Raw genomic sequence first — 16,977 nt, 5'->3', positions numbered from 1 at the left:
TCAGTATTGGAAAGGAGTGGAAAAGATGTCAAACATCTGAAGCACGATCTAGGTTTTAGGGTTGGTGGATTTTTATCCAGTTAGATGATTTTTTGTGTGTGTGTGTTGGGTTTCGTTTTTTGGTTGGTTGGTTGCTTGGTTGGGACTCAATCCAACATGGTTTTGCGTCTGCAGGCTTTAGATGTTCAGATGGAAAACCTGTCACTCCACACACCACTGCTGTGTGATGGCTGCAACAGCCATCCTGACCCCTTCTGTCCTTGAGGAGCACAGGCCACACATTTCCTAAGTTAGAGGTTGGTTCAGGGATTTTTATTTGCCCCCCTATGTCTCTGGCTACTGTTTATGATCACCCTGAGGGGATAAGAAATGGTCAGGGAGAGGAAGCAGCTCCAGGGTTTGACAGCCTGGAAAAGGGTTATGACACAATCTATCCAGTGCTGATGTTATATAAATGTATATATGATAAATAGCACTTAACAGCTGTGAAAAATGGCTTACAGCATTTGCCAATACATTTGCTGTGTACTGGATTTCTGAAAGACCTTGACAAAATTCCTAAACAAACTAGATTTTCCTTTATTATATACTCTTGTAGTTATGATTAAGAGATTTTGGGGTTTTTCCCAGTGAAGGCAGTGGTGCTAGCATGTTCCTCAAAGTGAATGTGGTCTAGTTTATTTAAGCAGGAAGGAGTTTAAGTGGAAGTGAGCCACAGAAATGTGTGCCACTTGTCTAAAACAAACAAGGTTTAGGCTTTTCCTTATACGTGACATCTCTTATTACATTTTTAAGTAGATCTTTGTTAGTAAGCATCTGCAAGTGCATTTGGTCAGATGAAAGGATCCAAGATGATATTTATGTTACAGAACTGGAATGCTTTTTTTAAATAAGGACTTGCACATAAGCCAGCTGAAGTTAATTGGGAATTTGCAACTGAACAGATACAAGTGTCTAAAAAAGTACTGTTAGCATTGTTCTTTTACATGAAATGTTATCTGTGCAGCCAGTTTAGACGTTGCATATGGTTTTCTGAGGATCTTGGGACCATCTGCTTTGCATGAATGAATAAATAGAATGGATTAATAATGTTGAGTACTGATCTAGACCAGTCATTGCAAGTTATATCAACATTAAAATTTATATCAGCAAGAGATGGACTAATATCTTTTCAGTGTGGCAGATTTGTTTGTGAGTTCGTTCTTGCTGAGATCACTATATCAATTTCTGTGATGTCTAAGGGATTCTTAATTCACTTTTCTCCCTCTGAAGGATTACAGGGATATATAAATTGAAAAAAAAAAACACCACCAAAACAGCAGAACAAACAAACAAACAAAAACCCCACAACTTCTATAAGCATAAATCAAAATCACTCCCGATTTGATAGTTTGTAGTGCTGGAGAACAGAGTGGTGCTGCAAGAGCTTAAGACAGTGTTTAGAGATTGTCCTGGCTTTTGAAGTTTTGCTTTAAGTTTTGTTTATTAAGGGAATTCCAGACTTATCTTGCTGCACCGTGGTTGTGATGAATGCAGGTGCAGTTGCAGCTTGGCTTTCAGCCAGAGGTGGAAACTTATTAAGGAGCGTTGATTCCCTGGCTGAGCATTAAGTTTGTGGTTGCTGCCTTTAAAGTATTCTTCATTAACTGTGTAATTGAACAAGCTTATTATCATTATTGTCATCATCTGTCTGCTGACCCTAACTGAGACTAGACTTAATAGAGAGTGCATAAAAATGTCACGCATGGAAGGCACTCTGAAAGAGATGGAGACAGTGTCCTCCAAGCTAGAAATAATTATTTTCATCTATTTCTTGAGTATTTTTCTCTAGCATCTGTGAATTTGTGTTGGGACCAGGTGCAGCTTGGGGTCTGATGATCCCTGACACCACCACTGTCTTCAGATAGTTGAAATCATCAGAAAAACTTTTGGTTTCTTCACTAACATAGCTTTTGGAAAAGTCAATCAACTGTAATTTCAGATCATGAAAGTGAATGTATGAAGTTCTTCATGACTTGCTGGGCTCTGTATTTTGCAAGATCTATTAGAAATGCATAGGTTTGTTTTCATGTATTTCTAGGAGTAAATGCCAAGATCTATCTGGAAGTTGAATTCCCATAATATTCATGGAATCATAGAATCATATTGCCAAAACCTAAATTATTGAGTTTCATTTTCCATTTTAAAAGGAATTAGAAAGAAAAACATCTGTATAGTTTATAGTCATATATTACATTTATATTAATGATATACTTATACATATATATATATATCTTATATTATAGTCCTTGCAGCCTTTCTGTAAAGGGGAATATCATCATACTTTTAATCACATGTAGTTTCAATTTAGTCTACTTAACATTTTTAAGATTCAACTTTAAGGACTTCTGTCTGTACATGTGTTCTTGATGTGTCTATTTGCATAAGAGGCTTTTCCCCTTCCTCTGTTGCACCATTTCTTTTCTTTTTTTTGTGGTTGAACTTAGGCCAGTAGCCATAGGCAGTCAGTATGATGTCTCTCAAGAGCTCACACCATGGGGCATCAGTTATTTAAAGTCAAGGTTTTATGTATAGCCATGAGCTTTAAATCAAAGCACCTTTCATAATCCCTCCTTAATAACAATGGCTGATGAGTAGTTTTCTTCTTTCTGTGAAGGCAGTATATGTACAGCCATGACAGCAGATGGATGATAAGTCAAAGAATCCAAGCTTTTATCTTGTGCTGGACTAGAAGTATCATCTCTGGAGCACAAATGTTGCTCTGAGCCTTTGCTTGTCTGTCACAAGGCATGTGTTTGTTAGTGTTTGAGGTGCCTCACCTTTCTTCTTACACTAATGCTGTGATGACTACCAGTTCTCTGTTCATGAGCTGCTGCTGCCACCTATTTTTATGATACTGAAGGAAGTATATATCAGATTGTATCCTCTGCTAATATATGCAGATATTAAGCATCGTGCCTTCATCTTTTCACATTAATGACAAAAATGAACCATTGTACCAAAGAAAAGACTGAGAGGTTCAGCCTCTTCCTAAAACACAGCTACACATCTTCTGGGAGAGGTGAAATCTCCTTTCTTAGTAAAATGTTAGCTTTTGATTGGAACCAATAATTTTAATTACTAAAAAACAAGAATAATGTAAGGATCCAATGACACAAGTATACCTTCTGGATTGCTTATACTTTCTGGGAAATTTTTATAGCTATATTAATTTACAAGAGCATTTCTCTTTTAAAATCACAAGGCAGGTGCTCAAGAGTAAAACCTGAGTAAAATCATAGCCCTAATGTGCTGGGCTGGCTACACAACCACAGCAAGTAAAGAAACTTTCATCATTCTACCAAGAAGTACCTCAAGATGAGCATCTGATTCTGCAGCCTCTCACCTGATTGACCTTCAGCACAGCTACAACTTGTATGATCTTTTTGCCACTGGGAAGGTCTTTTTTAATTTCACATTTGTGGCAGGCACATAGGAAATTATTTTCTCTTGCATACTGCTTCCCAAACCTTATCTTGTGGAACTGTTTGTGTGTTGCCACAGGAAAGGTGTTGTGCAGGGGCTGTGAAAGGACTGAGGACTGTGTGAACTCTGGAATAACTCATCACATGAAACAAATGGGAGTGGTCCACAGTCCTCCTGCAAAAGAAGGTGGTGTGTTTTCTCCCAAGCTATGCAAAGCCATCACCCTGCATGACTTTTGAGTTTCTGTGCTGTTCAGTTAAGTACAAAAGTGTTGTGTTTCTACTGTTTCATATAGCTGTTACTCAGCAGTGGAAAGAAATATCAAGTAGTGTAACCACTTTCTTCCAAGTCTTGGGCCAGAATCTCAGCTGGTGTAAGCCAGCAGAACTCCACTGACATTATTAGTGCTCCAGTGATTCACACCAGCTGTGGAACTGGTCTTCTGTCTCAATTTATGAAGGCCTTGTACTAAATGTCAGGAAATATGAAATGATCTCTTATAGTCAGCAGTTCTCCAGATGTGTTAATGGAGTTTAAGTTTACCAAAAGGCAAGACTTCAAAAAGTGATCCCACAGAAGAATAAACTTTCAAAAAGAATGCCTTACTGACAGGCTTTTTGGCAAGAGAGAACTATACAACTCACTGCAATTTAAAGAAATTAACTCAGCTATGCATCAGAGTATGGTAATACAGCTTCAGTGAGAATCCAAGACTCAGAATAATTTCACAGCACAAAGCAAGCCATTGGCATTCAGTGAATAATTGCCATGCAAATAGGAATCATCAAGTCTTTAAACCAAAATTAAGTTGCTTATGAACTTCATGTATAAAAGCTTAATGCTTCCACTTAGCAAGGGCAGTTGGTTTTATTCACAGGCATGATATTACAGCTCTTGGAGATTAAATGAGGACCATGTTGTTGCAAGAACACAGAAGCCAAATTGTTCTAGCTGTGTGGTGGTAAAACTCAACAGTGATCTTGCTTATGGATGTGATCTCATACGTAGCGTTGAAAACAGTTATTTTAGCCAATGAGGATAAAATTGGTGTTGACACTGCTTAAGCACTGTCAGGTTTGCTTTTCAAAATCAGAAAATGCTGTAATAGGTGAAAACTCAAAGTCAAGAGACATGGGGTCTCAGAAGTCTTTTAGTCTTATATGCTTATATGGCCTGTGGGCATATGCTCTAGAAAAATATTTCCAGTACCCAAATAGCCTCTGGTGGTACAGAGGTCTTCACAGCCTAATTTATTTGCTGATGACACCTTTCAGAATTAATTAAAATGATCAGTGTTTGGCTCCACACAGTGTGATTTACATATGTTCTTACTGGGGACTTGGTGCTTCAGACAGACCTAGAAAGATAAAAGAACACCACCATTTCAGTAGGTAAACTTGAGCATCATGCTGTGTTTGGGTATGTTAACTGTACTTTAAAAAGAAAACTGGGGTGAAAGTGAGCTGATTGCTAGCAGTCAGAACAGCATGGAGTGATCACCAGATCACTGGCTAAGGGTCCAATTCTGACAATTCTGACCTGGTTGCTTCACAGTTAGTCCAAGTGACTTTTGATGAAACACGTCTGTCTAGATGTCACTGTATACTAAAAGGAAAAATAAAAAATTGCTTCAGACCTGAAGGAAAGCATTTTAGAAGAGTTTACAGAGGAAGCCCAGCTAGATTTCCAGAGAGAGTAATTATTATAATATGGATATACCAGTACATTGAACTTAAAGTGGTTTTCAGAACTGGATGATGGATAGAGTGGTGAGGAAACCCTTCTGAATACTGGAGAGATCTTAGGAAGTGATAGCATCCAAGACTCAGCATTTACTGGGCTTTTACCCAGTAGATTCTGCAGGAGCACAGGGGGTTCCACCCCAAAATGCAAATCATTCCCAGGTCCACAGCAGGAAACATCATAGTGAGAGCTCTGAACCTCCAAGGACCTGACAAACTGGAAGTGTGAGAGGCTATGAATCACACAGTGGCTGGGGTCTTGGGAAGTTCATTGTGTTTTGAAGACTAGAGTGTTCTATAAAAGCTTATGCTCCCTAGAGATTTCTAGGTAGTTCTGGAAAAGTTGATTTCGAATCTGTTTGAAACCAAATTATAAAAGGAAGAGGAATTGCTTAGTTTCATTAGCTATGTTGACTCTACAACATGGAGCAGTTGAAGAAATAATGCTCCAGTTAATCTGAAAATTAAGATTGCTTTTGCATGCTTCATTGTTCTCAGCTCTCCTGTGGCAGAATCTGAAAGTAATAACTTTCCATCACTTCTCTGTCATTCTTCCCATTGTGGTGGTTGATGTGTTGGTCCTGATAATGTTCAAGTTTTCCACCTTCTATCAGGATTACACCAGCGAAATACTCTTGGGAATGAAACCATCAGCCCTTATGAAACTCAAACCATTCTAAAATCCTACAAGCAAATCAGATCTGCTTCCTACCCTAATTCTCTAAAGCATAGTCAAAGAATCAACAGGTTGGAAAAGACCTCTAAGGTCATCAAGTCCAACTGTCAACATCACCATGGCCAGGAAACCATATCTTGAGGTGCCAGGTATACATGTTTTACTAACACCTCCAGGGCTGGTGACTCCTCCCCCTCCCTGGGCAGCCTCTTTCAATGCCTGACCACTCTTTCAGGAAAGAAATTTTTCATAATTTCCAACCTAAATTCCCTGGTGCAACTTGAGGCCACTTCCTCTCAGCTAGTTTCTTGGGAGAAGAGACCAACTGCCACGTCACCACAACCTTCTTTCAGGGAGTTGTAGAGAGCAGTGAGGTCTCCCCTCAGCCTTCTCTTCTCCAGACTAAACAACCCCATTCCCTCAGCTACTCCTCATTTTTAAAGCACCCAGTGATACCCACCTCAAATATCTTGTCAGTGAGAACACCTATGTCTGTGATCAATAATTCCCCCCACCTTAAAGTTCACAAAATTAAAGCTGTCTGTGCAAGGTTCAAAGGTTTTTGTGGGTTCAGCCTATACCTATTAATTCCTATGGGGATGTGAAGCTGTCATAAATGCCACCAGTTTTGGAAGTAAGATGCTCTGCCTTTGCAGGCATATGCACAGCTGTCTTTACTAGAACAGTGTCCCAGAGAGGGAGAAGTGGTGAACATGGGCTTTTAGAAAACACCACAGGCTCTTGTAGCCAAGAGACATTTACATGATCTGTGTAGATGAGGACAGCCAAAGGAATGAAAAATACTACAGACTGATGCAGAGTAGCAAGTTATTCAGTGTAATGAATTCAGGTGTGAAGTTTTCATGTGGAACTCTGTGGTGTCCAGGTGTCTGAGGAACCACCTACACCTCAGCATGCACATATCAGTGAATGGCCATTGCATCTATTTGTGCATTTATAACAAATGTAAGCATTGCATACGTACAGTAGAAGGCCAGGGATTCAAAAGTCCTAGTTTCATGTATTAGGGAAGGGTTTTCTTCGTTAGCCTTGGTTTTCATCTCTACTGTTCAGAGAGAGGCTTCAACCTTGGGGATGTGGACCTTTGAGACAACTCAATCTGATACTTTGGGTGCCTCCATGTCAGATTGATGGACAAACAGGCACATGCCTAGCACCGGGGAGAAAAATAAAGAGCAACTAGCAGAGCATCGTCATCCTGTGGAGTGGTAGAAGAGCAGAACCTTTGTATGTTTTCTGCATTTATTCTCCTCCTAGCTCTACATATGGGAATTGTGTGTGAAATTCATTCTCAGGATCCTAAAAATTGTAGCAAAATAGCAGAAGCCTTGAAACTTATAAGCTGAATTTAATCTGTGGTTTTGTCATTGCCATCTCAGCAAGTAATTAGGCCTCACAAAAAGCACTTTTCTCCTATGTATAACCTCAACAAAAATCTCAAAATACACTACTAAGTGGTTACCTTGGCAGTGTATATGATGGAATCGTTTACATGTATATCTAAATTTGTTTCAAATCTCTTTGCTTTGTATTTCCCAGACCTGATGTCACCTCAGAGAAGACATCAGGCAAGCATTCCCCGGATCCGATGTCTCTTGAAACACTGGAGAACACTTGTGAGCCAGAAGACCTGTTTGATGACATCTAGTTATGTGTTGGCTGAAAAACTGAGGGGCTGGTGCCTCTAATAAAGATAAGCTACAGAACTAAAAGTCTTTGTTGTAGACACTGAGCTGAAGTCTTTAAGGTGGTATTCGATGACATATTGCTCTAATCCTCTTGCACTGCACTTGTCCTCATTCTTCACCATGCAGTTGCAGGCCCTCGTCCTGCTAGGCTTGATTTGTGATGGCCTTCAAATCAGTTTAGCCTCTGTGTAGATCTTTTATCATGTATATGAGGGGAAGGAGAGCACGGTCACAGTATTTTTGCATCCTGACAGTCTCTGGCTGCTAGTTAGCCAGGATCAGACGTCCCCAGAGAAAGTCAGATGTGAAGGTTAAGGCCACCACTGTTCTTATCTTATATACTGCCCCTTTCTTGACAGTCTTGGCTTAGACGTGGTCTAACTAAATCATCTTCAACGCTGACTGAGAAATAGCTTCCTAAACTGTTAGTTTAGAATTATGTCTTCTCATGTGAAGCATCCAAAGGGTGATTGTTTCACTTTTATTTGAAGATTCTCTGCATTATTATGCATTTTAAGGTATTCTAGCTTTGGGGAGTAAAGTGCTTTTAAAGTGAATATTGACTCTATTTTAACCTTTTGTAAAAACCCTCAGCCTTGAAAATTGTAAATTTTGATACTTCATAATTTTCTCAAGGTGATTTCTAAAAAAAAAATAAAGTGCATTCTAAAAATATATCAGTTTGGGTTTTATTTGCTTAGGCATGAGTAAAGACACTAGTTATCAAAGTGGATGACATTTTCCTGGCCAAACCTGATGTGTTTATTCAGATTTAAAGCTGCTTCATCAATGAAGTAACTTAGCACCTTTCATTTACCTTCAGCAATCAAAACTAAGAGTAGAAAACTAAACATGCATGTCAGGTTTCTACTTTGCAGTTCTAAGAGCCTGTATCAGTTCTCATTTAAGGCAGAGACAGAGACAGTTTTTCTGTCTCAGAAAGAATGTGATCCAACAATGGTTTTAAACACGTGAGTAATCTCACTGAAGGAATCAGGACTGTGCAACATAGTCCTGCTTCTGTGCTCTGTGGCCTGCAATAGTCCTTGGAAGTTACTTGGTAGTTTTGAAATGGCAGCTTACTTAGGACCTAATTCTGCCAAAATTCAATGCTATATTTAACTAAAAACATCCATGTCAGTATTTGCAGGGCCTCTTTTAAGAATCTACATAAGTATCTAGGAATATCATATATGTGAGCATTCCTTTCTGGAAAACTTGTTCACAGTGTATTAAATTCACAAAGGGCTTTGGGACAATGTTATAAATCATGCAGTAAAAACATGAATGGCCACAATATTTTGCTTGCTACAAAGGCTTTGTGCCTGAGAAATGACAGGACCACAAAAGACCTATTCATACACTCGTTCGTAGACACTGCCTGATTTAAAATCCTCCAGTGCTGATTTGACAATGCTTTCAGCAAAAGGTTGTATATAGTTTCAGTTTTAACGTGAAAATGTTCCATGACTTAACCCAAAATAGAAGAGCTTGGTTTATTTGTGCCTGCAGCAGAAAATGAAAGTAAATGGAGCTGAACATCCCATGAAACTCTGCTTTCAAGAAACTGTTGTTTTCTAATAGTGAAATGTTATATAAATAGGAAATGTTACACATAGTTGGCAGGTGCAATAAAGTCTGTCAGAATGGGGGTGGGTGGGTGGTGTTTGTTTTCTTGTTTGTTTTGTTTTTTGTAGGTTTATAGAATCAAGACAGGAGTTGAGCAGAAAATCTCATGGTGGCAGACAGATACTTTGAACAGCATGAGGACAGCCAGGTCCATCTAGTTAGGATAGCTGTGGTGCAGAGCCAGTTTCTAGTCAGCTGAGGCTGTTTGTATACACAGGGACCCCTCTTCTCTCCTCAAAGCCTACTTACAATTTGTCAGTCTTCACAACCATATGAGAAGTGTTAGTGAAATGCCCCTTTCTGAGATTTGTGTGAGAAATTATTGCTATTGTGCCATTCAGGTTCCTTTTTCCAGTTAACTGTGGAAAGGAAAGACACACCAAAATGAGCTGCTTTTTTTTTTTTTTTTTTTTTTTTTTTTTTGCTTTCTATGAAAGCAGAATTATCATTGCCAAAGCTGCAGAAAATCAGTTAAACCTCTTTAGGATGCATTTTTGTCTACAAGTGAGGACATCCGCTTTATCCTCTACTTGTTATCCCAATGCATTAAAATAGACCCAATGGCCTTCACTGACCAAACCAATCTTATTTCTAACTCACCTGTGATGCTTGGGAAGGTAACTCAGTAATATGCCTGATAACATACCTTTTGAAAACCTACTAAATGCTGTGCTCAGTACTCCTTGGTTAAGTCTTTCAGAAAAGCTGATATCTATGCTACCCCTCCATGCCAATGGAGTTCTTCTTGCAAAGTCTTTCCAAAGATTACAGAGTTGGAGGATTCCTTTGTGAGCCAATAGCATCTATTGATTTCTACTGGTTTCTATTAATGCATCAAATACAACTTTCACCTATTTCATAATAGCACAGTATCTCCTACTTTGTGTTCATGTTGCGATCTACCATAATCCTTAGATTCTTCCATGAAGAGGTATCAGGTAGTCACTTGTTTTTCTGTTCTGTGTTTGTGCAGCTGACTCTTCCCATATAACTGGCATTTAACCATACTGACTTCTTGTAGCTGATTCCTCTAGTTTATCTAGATGGCTCTGGCCAGCCTGATGTAGTGTGAGGTGTCCCTGCCCATGGCAGGGGGGTTGGAACTGGATGATCCTTGTGGTCCCTTCCAACCCTGACTGATTCTATGATTCTGTGATTCTATGTTTTGAATGTTCATTCTTCCTCAGTTTGGTTTTATGAAGGAATGAAGTCAGTTCTTTCTCCACTGCTAACATCCAGACCATTATGAAAACACTGCACAGTTCTGGACTTGAGCATCACTCCATTCATCCTTCTATTTAGTGAAGATACTAAAGTTAGACTTGCTTTTGTAAGCATACCTTTCTAACTTATCTTTTAGAGGGCCATGTTTTCCAGGCATGCATATAAAACTGTCACATGAAGTAGCCTGACCTGAGATCTTAGTTGCTTCTCCACTGTCCAAAATACTTCAGTGCTGACAGAAGACAAACTAGAGAGCCATACCCACAGATGGGTTTTCAAGACAGGAAATTAACCAAAGTTAGGAAACACAGATCACGTTTCACGATCACATTTCAAAGGGGACCTTTAATTAATATTTCTCTTTGATTTCCCAGGTAAATTCGTTCTTCAGTTTAAACTACTTTGGGGGAAGATAAAACATGTAGTTGTTTTACAGAAGGAAAAACATGCTATCTTTCATTAAAAGTTTAGACTCATCTGAAGTTTTATGCTTTTAATGTAACTACTTAAACGGAATGTCTGTTTTTATGCATAGCAAATTGTCATGTGAGGTCTGGGTTTATCCACCAAGTCTTTTAGTTCAAAAAGATTTACAATTTTTTTTTTTGAGAGAAAAAATTTCTTCAGAACAAAAAAAAAAAAAAAAACCCCAAAAAAAAAACTCTTTTCTTGAGGAAGTGTTGTATAAAGTATTGCCTTTGGGAGTCAAATATTATTTTGATTTTCAGATAATGTTTTGGCAACTTATAATCACTTTTTAAAACTATGTTTTCACTATTATTCCCAGAAGTAGACACTTGTGTGTATAAATGTGTGTATTAGGGATATTGTTTCTCCTTGCTTTGTACATGTAACATATAAATGATTGTATGTATAAAAATGACTCCCTGGAAATTTTTAGTGTAGCCTGACTAGCTTTGACAACTTCTGCAGTTTCATCTACCAGCCTGGAAGTACTTGAGGAAGGAAAAAAAAACTTTGGGAATTCAGGTGCTCCTAAATGTTTAAGGTAAAGCTGCTATTCTCTAGCTTGCCATCTATTTTGTGGGGAAAATAAAATGTGGAATCAGTGTTTTGTGGGGAAAATAAAATGTGGAATCAGTGAAGTAAGAATGGTAGGAAAACATGGCAATAAAAGCCAGACTGCTTAGAGACCAAGGTAATGTATTTGAACATCTTCTGAATAATACTAGTTTAGAAAAATTTTCCAAGAGCTGGTTATCCCACTGAAAAGAGTAGCAGGTAGAAGAGACTCTTGTCTCCAGTAATGAATCAATCCTTTCATCAGGGGTTAGTACCACTTTTCTGCTAAGTATTTTTCTTCTCTAATTTTATTCTTTGCAAAGTCTAAAGTCTCATTAATTTCCACACAGCACCCCCCTAAATTTCTTTTTTATGATCTGTCAGCCTCTGTCTCATTTCTTTTCCATATAATGTTGGTCAGCATCTGCATTTTCGTCCTTCCATGACCATTAAATGATTTTCCTGCTATTACAGTTGCACTCCAAAATCAGTTTCAGTCATAATGTCCCTCAGTATTAATCTGCTAGCATTAGGAAAACGAAATGTGGTCCATTTTTAAAACCAACACTTTTGAAAATAAAAATACCCAGGTGAAGGAAGATTACTTCTGGAGGTCCATCGAGGTGAGTCTTGGGACCTGTCTCATTCAGCATTTCCATCAGTGCCGTTGGCACAAATAGTAGGAACTCCAGTGAAACATGTTGGTGATGTGTATCTGGGAAGCCTTGTGAGAAACAGCTGTTTCTTATTTGAAGTAAAAGCATCCTCCACATTTAAACAAGGCATGAGTAAGACTTGCAGAATTAGATGTTTCTGATGAGTATTGTGTTACAGAGGTTTGTATGTCTGTGCAAAGAAGGAAAAAACATAGGGAGGAAAAACAGTAATGTAGTGAAAAAACAAGGGCTTGGTTGGGAAAAACTTGGGAGTCCAGCCTGAGAAAAGAGAAAGAGCACGTGAGAGATGGCAAGAAAGAGAAAAAGAGAAAGGGCAAGCACTTTTGACCTAAATAATGAGTGGAAAAGGGGGTGACTATTGGATAGAGACACTTGACCCTCTTTAATTCATTCTGTTTGGAAACAGGATGGCAGCAGATGCCTTGAATTGTCTAATTATTAGTTGCCTGCTAGTTCTGCTGCTCAGAGGGGATAACAATAACCACAAATTGCTTCTTTTGCCTGAAATCTCAGGTCTTATCAAACAGCTATAGCAGCCTTAATCTCATCTGAGGTGAGTGGTTTCTTAATGCCTGATGACCATACTATTTTCAGGTTACTTCTTGGGAAGAAAGGTGTTTTAATATTTTATGGTTCTGTTTGTCTTGTGCAGACATACTTAGCTGAATAAGATTTTACCATCATACCTACAACATCATAGACTCAGAGGATAGAAGAGATTAGAAAGGGACCCTGAGATCATCTATTCCAATGCTCAGAGAAGGCTCAGCCATAGCCAAGTCATTCACTCCATGCCTAGTCCATTGTTATTCAGTAAGCAGAGAATAAATTTCATCTGCATCTTCCAAAAGGGTTTAGTAGAAATAACAGTTATGAATGTAAACTGCTGTGTCTGCTGGGGTTTTATGAAGTTTTCTGCACTCACCTAGCAGCACCAATAATGAATGCTGCAATCCCTCCTGCTGCAAGTGCATTCTGTCTTCATTGCTTATGTGTACCTCAGGTGCCTTGAAGGTTTTCTTCCAAGTCTTAGCTTTATGCCTCTGCTGAGACTTAAACCAGTGGTTCCTAGCTGTAACAGTCTCCACAATGAGGAAACAAATACATTAAACCAATGCAATGTTTAAGCAGAGAAATGCTGTCATTATCCTGTTCGTGGAGATCCTCTTCCACACAGAGCAGCTGTTTATTTGAGAGAGACTGAGAGGAATGTCTAATGGAAAAATAGACATCCAGAGGTAGACATCCACTCTAGTGTGCTCTGAAGAGCATGCTTCACAGGTTGTATGCAATTACAGTTGTTACAGTATTTTCATGTAGTGATCATCACCACAGCATGAAGTACCTATATTACTCTGGGTAGTTTAAATAATATCACATTATCCTTCTTTTTCTGCTTAATTAACTATCACTTGGAACTCCTGCCTCTCTTTACTGCATAGTTCTGATTCCCATCAGCTGAGCAAGTGGGTGTAATCAAAGTGTCTGCTACGTATTCCTCTTGTTAGCTTCTGCTTTTCTTTCTGGGCTATTACAAGTTCCTCTTTGACTTCCACAGCAGTTGAAAGGTGATTTTAAAAAATCAATTTATTTTTAACCAAAGGCCAGAGTTCTAAGCAGAAAATGCTGGCCATAGTTCTACATCATCTTCCAAACTTGCCTCTAGACTGCTTAAGTCATGTGTAACATAAAAAAGGCAGTCAAATACATTTACAGGACTATTCACAAGCCCAGTATGGACAACTGATTCCAGAGGGAGTTTAAAAGTCACTGCCCAGAACCACTTAAAATTAACACTTTTCTCGTTGTCAAGCAAATCATAAAGAAAACCAACTAAGGCACAGCTTTGCAACCAGCTCTAGGTGAACCTGCTCTACTGGAGATGTTGTACTGGCTGATCTCCAGGGGTCCCTTCTGACCCCCTATCATTCTGTGATCCTGTAACACTTCCTCAGTGCATGGCTGTTACTAATGCTTTGAAGTGTGAAGGGAAAATTTGAGTCATAAATGACAAGAAATGGTGGTAGAAAAGTCCTACCTTGTTAAGTCACCTTATCAACCTCTTGCTGGACTTGAGGGGAAAAACTGCAAGACTGGGTCCAGAGGTGCTATCAGAGAGATGAGGATTGGGTGGAGCTTGGGAAGGAAGAGAGCACAGTCCTTCCCAGAATGCTGGAGCTGCTCAGCACCACATGTTGGTGTCCTGGCCAAGCTGGCCTTCTCTGATGAGCCTAGAAACATTGAGTATGGCCAACCAACCCAAATGGTGGGAAGCTGCTGCTGCTGCTGAAGGATGTGAGTAGGAAACTCTCTGGGCTGAATTCACAGTGTCACAGAAATATTCAGATTGGAAAAGACTCTCAGAGTCACTAAGTCCAACCAAGAACCCTACTCTACAAGGTTCATCCCTAAACCACATCCCCAAGCACCACATCTGAATGACCCTTAAACACATCCAGCGTTGGTGACTCAACCACCTCCCTGGGCAGCGTATTCCAATGCCTGACCACTCCTGTGAAAAAAATTTTCCTAATGTCCAATCTAACCCTATCCAGTTGCAGCTTGAGGCCATCACCTCTTGTTCTATTACTAATTGTCAGGGAGAAGAGACCAGCACCAACCTTTAGTAGCACAAGAGGATGGTAAGGGACAAGCATAGTGAGCACAAGGACAGTCTTTACAAATAAAGTATTTAGGTCATTTAAAATGCTTGGATTCAGCCTAAGACAATCACCTCTGCTCCTTTGGCAGTGAGGAAAAGTTGAGTATCTTCAGTTTACCTATCTTGAGGTGAGATGAATTGCTCCAATACACTTCTCTCTGTGAGTATTGAAAGAACATAAATGGAAAACACTGAAGCTTGTGGCTTCTTGAAGCTTGGTAGATAACCATCGGTGGCCAGGTAGCCACCATGGTTGTAGCTTCTGCGCTCTGGAGACCAATGAGGAGTTCAGAGAACCTGACACACAGGGTTATCAGACCCTTTCCAAATGGTGGGCAGAAGTCACAATGCGCAACAATGTGCCTGTAGGCAGTCTGAATGTGGTCCTTTGTGTTTCACCCGGGCACAGAAGATGTCCAGACCCCCAACACCTGCACTTGAGGAAAAACCCATCTACCAGAAAGGAAGAAAGGAGGATCCAGGAGACTATAGAGCTGTCAATCATCTCAAGCACCATTACACAACATATAGAGAACAACTATATACAGATCAGGCCCAGTCAGCATGGGTTTATGAAGGGCAGGTCCTGCCAGACCAACCTGATCTCCTTCTCTGACAGGATGACCTGACTGTTGGATGAGGGAAAGGCTCTGGATATTGTCTACCTAGACCTTTGAAAAGCCTTTCTCACTGTTTCCCACAGAATTCTTGTGGACACCCTGACTGCTCATGGTCTGGATGAACACACACTCTGCTGGATAAAGCACTGGCTGGGTCAACAGGCCCAAAGAGTGGTGCTCAATGGAGTTAAATCCAGCTGGCAGCTGGTCAGAAGTGGTGTTCCTCAGGGCTCAGTGTTGGGACCACTTCTTTTTAACATCTTCATTGATGACCTTGATGGAGACATGGAGTGTGTCATCAGCACGTTTGCAGATTACACCAGGTGGGGTGGGAGTGTTGATCTGCATGAGGGTAGGAAGACTCTACAGAGGGACTTGGATAGATTGGATCAATGGCCAAAGTGAATGGGATGAGCTTCAACAAGGCCAAATGCCAGGTCCTGCACGTGGGTCACAACAACCCCAAGAAATGCTACAGGCTTGGGGAAGTGTGGCTGGAAAGCTGTCTGGCAGAAAGGGACCTGGGGGTTCTAATTGACAAGCAACTGAATATGAGCCAGCAGTGTGCCCAGGTGGCCAAGAAAGCCAAAGGCATCCTGGCTTGGATCAGAAATGCTGTGTCCAGCAGGAGTAGGGAGGTGATTGTCCCCTGCTACTCTGCTCTGGTGAGGCCACACCTCGAGTATTGTGTCCGGTTTTGGGCACCTGAATACAGGAGAGATGTGGAGGTGCTGGAGTGAGTGCAGAGAGGGGAAACAAAGATATGAAGGGCCTGGAGAATAAATCTTATGAGGAGCGACTGAGGGAGCTGGGGTTGGTTAGTTTGGAAAAGAGGAGGCTGAGGGGAAACCTCATTGCTTTCTACAACTACCTGAAAGGACATTGTGGAGAGGCTGGTGCTGGTCTCTTCTCATAGGTAATTAGTGACAGAATAAGAGGGAATGGCCTCAAGCTGCAACTGGGTATGTTTAGACTGGACATCCGGAAACTTTTTTTCACAGAAAGAGTGGTCAGGCATTGGAATGTGCTGCCCAGGGAGGTGGTTGAGTCACCCACCCTGGATGTGTTTAAAGGTTGTTTGGATGTGGTGCTTGGGGATATGGTTTAGGGGTGAACCTTGTGGAGTAGTTATTGGTTGGACTTGGTGATCCTGAGGGTCTTTTCCAACCTGAATATTTCTGTGATTCCTGCTGCTTTCACTGCTATTTTTTCCTTCTATATCATGCAGCTATCAAGTGAAGTCACCTGAAAGATTAAGCTGGTTTTCAGATTTTTATTCAAAAGAACACTAGAATAGCTTTTATGCCACAAAGAATTGAAAAAACAGAGAAGCAAAGAAATATGTATAGTAGATACTTGTTAAAGAATATGTTAAACCAAGAAATTCTGTGATCAAGCACAAATCCATCTGCTGCTTGGTGTTCTTGGTATTTTGAGTAATTCAGAGTTTCCTATATCCTAAAATCATAGAATGATCTGGGTTGGAAGGTACCTCCAAACGTCATCTAGTCCAACATCCTCTGCAGTAAGCAGGGGCATCCTCCATTACA

At 40.1% G+C, this 16,977-nt stretch overlaps 1 protein-coding gene across 1 annotated transcript in view; it reads left to right on the top strand.

Annotated features, from left to right (window-relative positions):
* XRCC4 (X-ray repair cross complementing 4) overlaps positions 1 to 7,552 on the top strand; it is a 171,136-nt gene extending 163,584 nt beyond the window's left edge. Inside the window, exon 7 of the mRNA XM_054398023.1 lies at positions 7,444 to 7,552. Within this exon, the coding sequence (XP_054253998.1) occupies positions 7,444 to 7,552 (109 nt within the window). The remainder of the gene's footprint in view (positions 1 to 7,443) is intronic.
* Positions 7,553 to 16,977: the final 9,425 nt, after the last annotated feature.

Source organism: Indicator indicator, chromosome Z (genome assembly GCF_027791375.1).
Source record: "Indicator indicator isolate 239-I01 chromosome Z, UM_Iind_1.1, whole genome shotgun sequence".
Taxonomy (NCBI): domain Eukaryota; kingdom Metazoa; phylum Chordata; class Aves; order Piciformes; family Indicatoridae; genus Indicator; species Indicator indicator.
The sequence above is the reverse complement of the archived record's forward strand: the minus strand, read 5'-3'. Positions and strand labels throughout refer to the sequence as shown.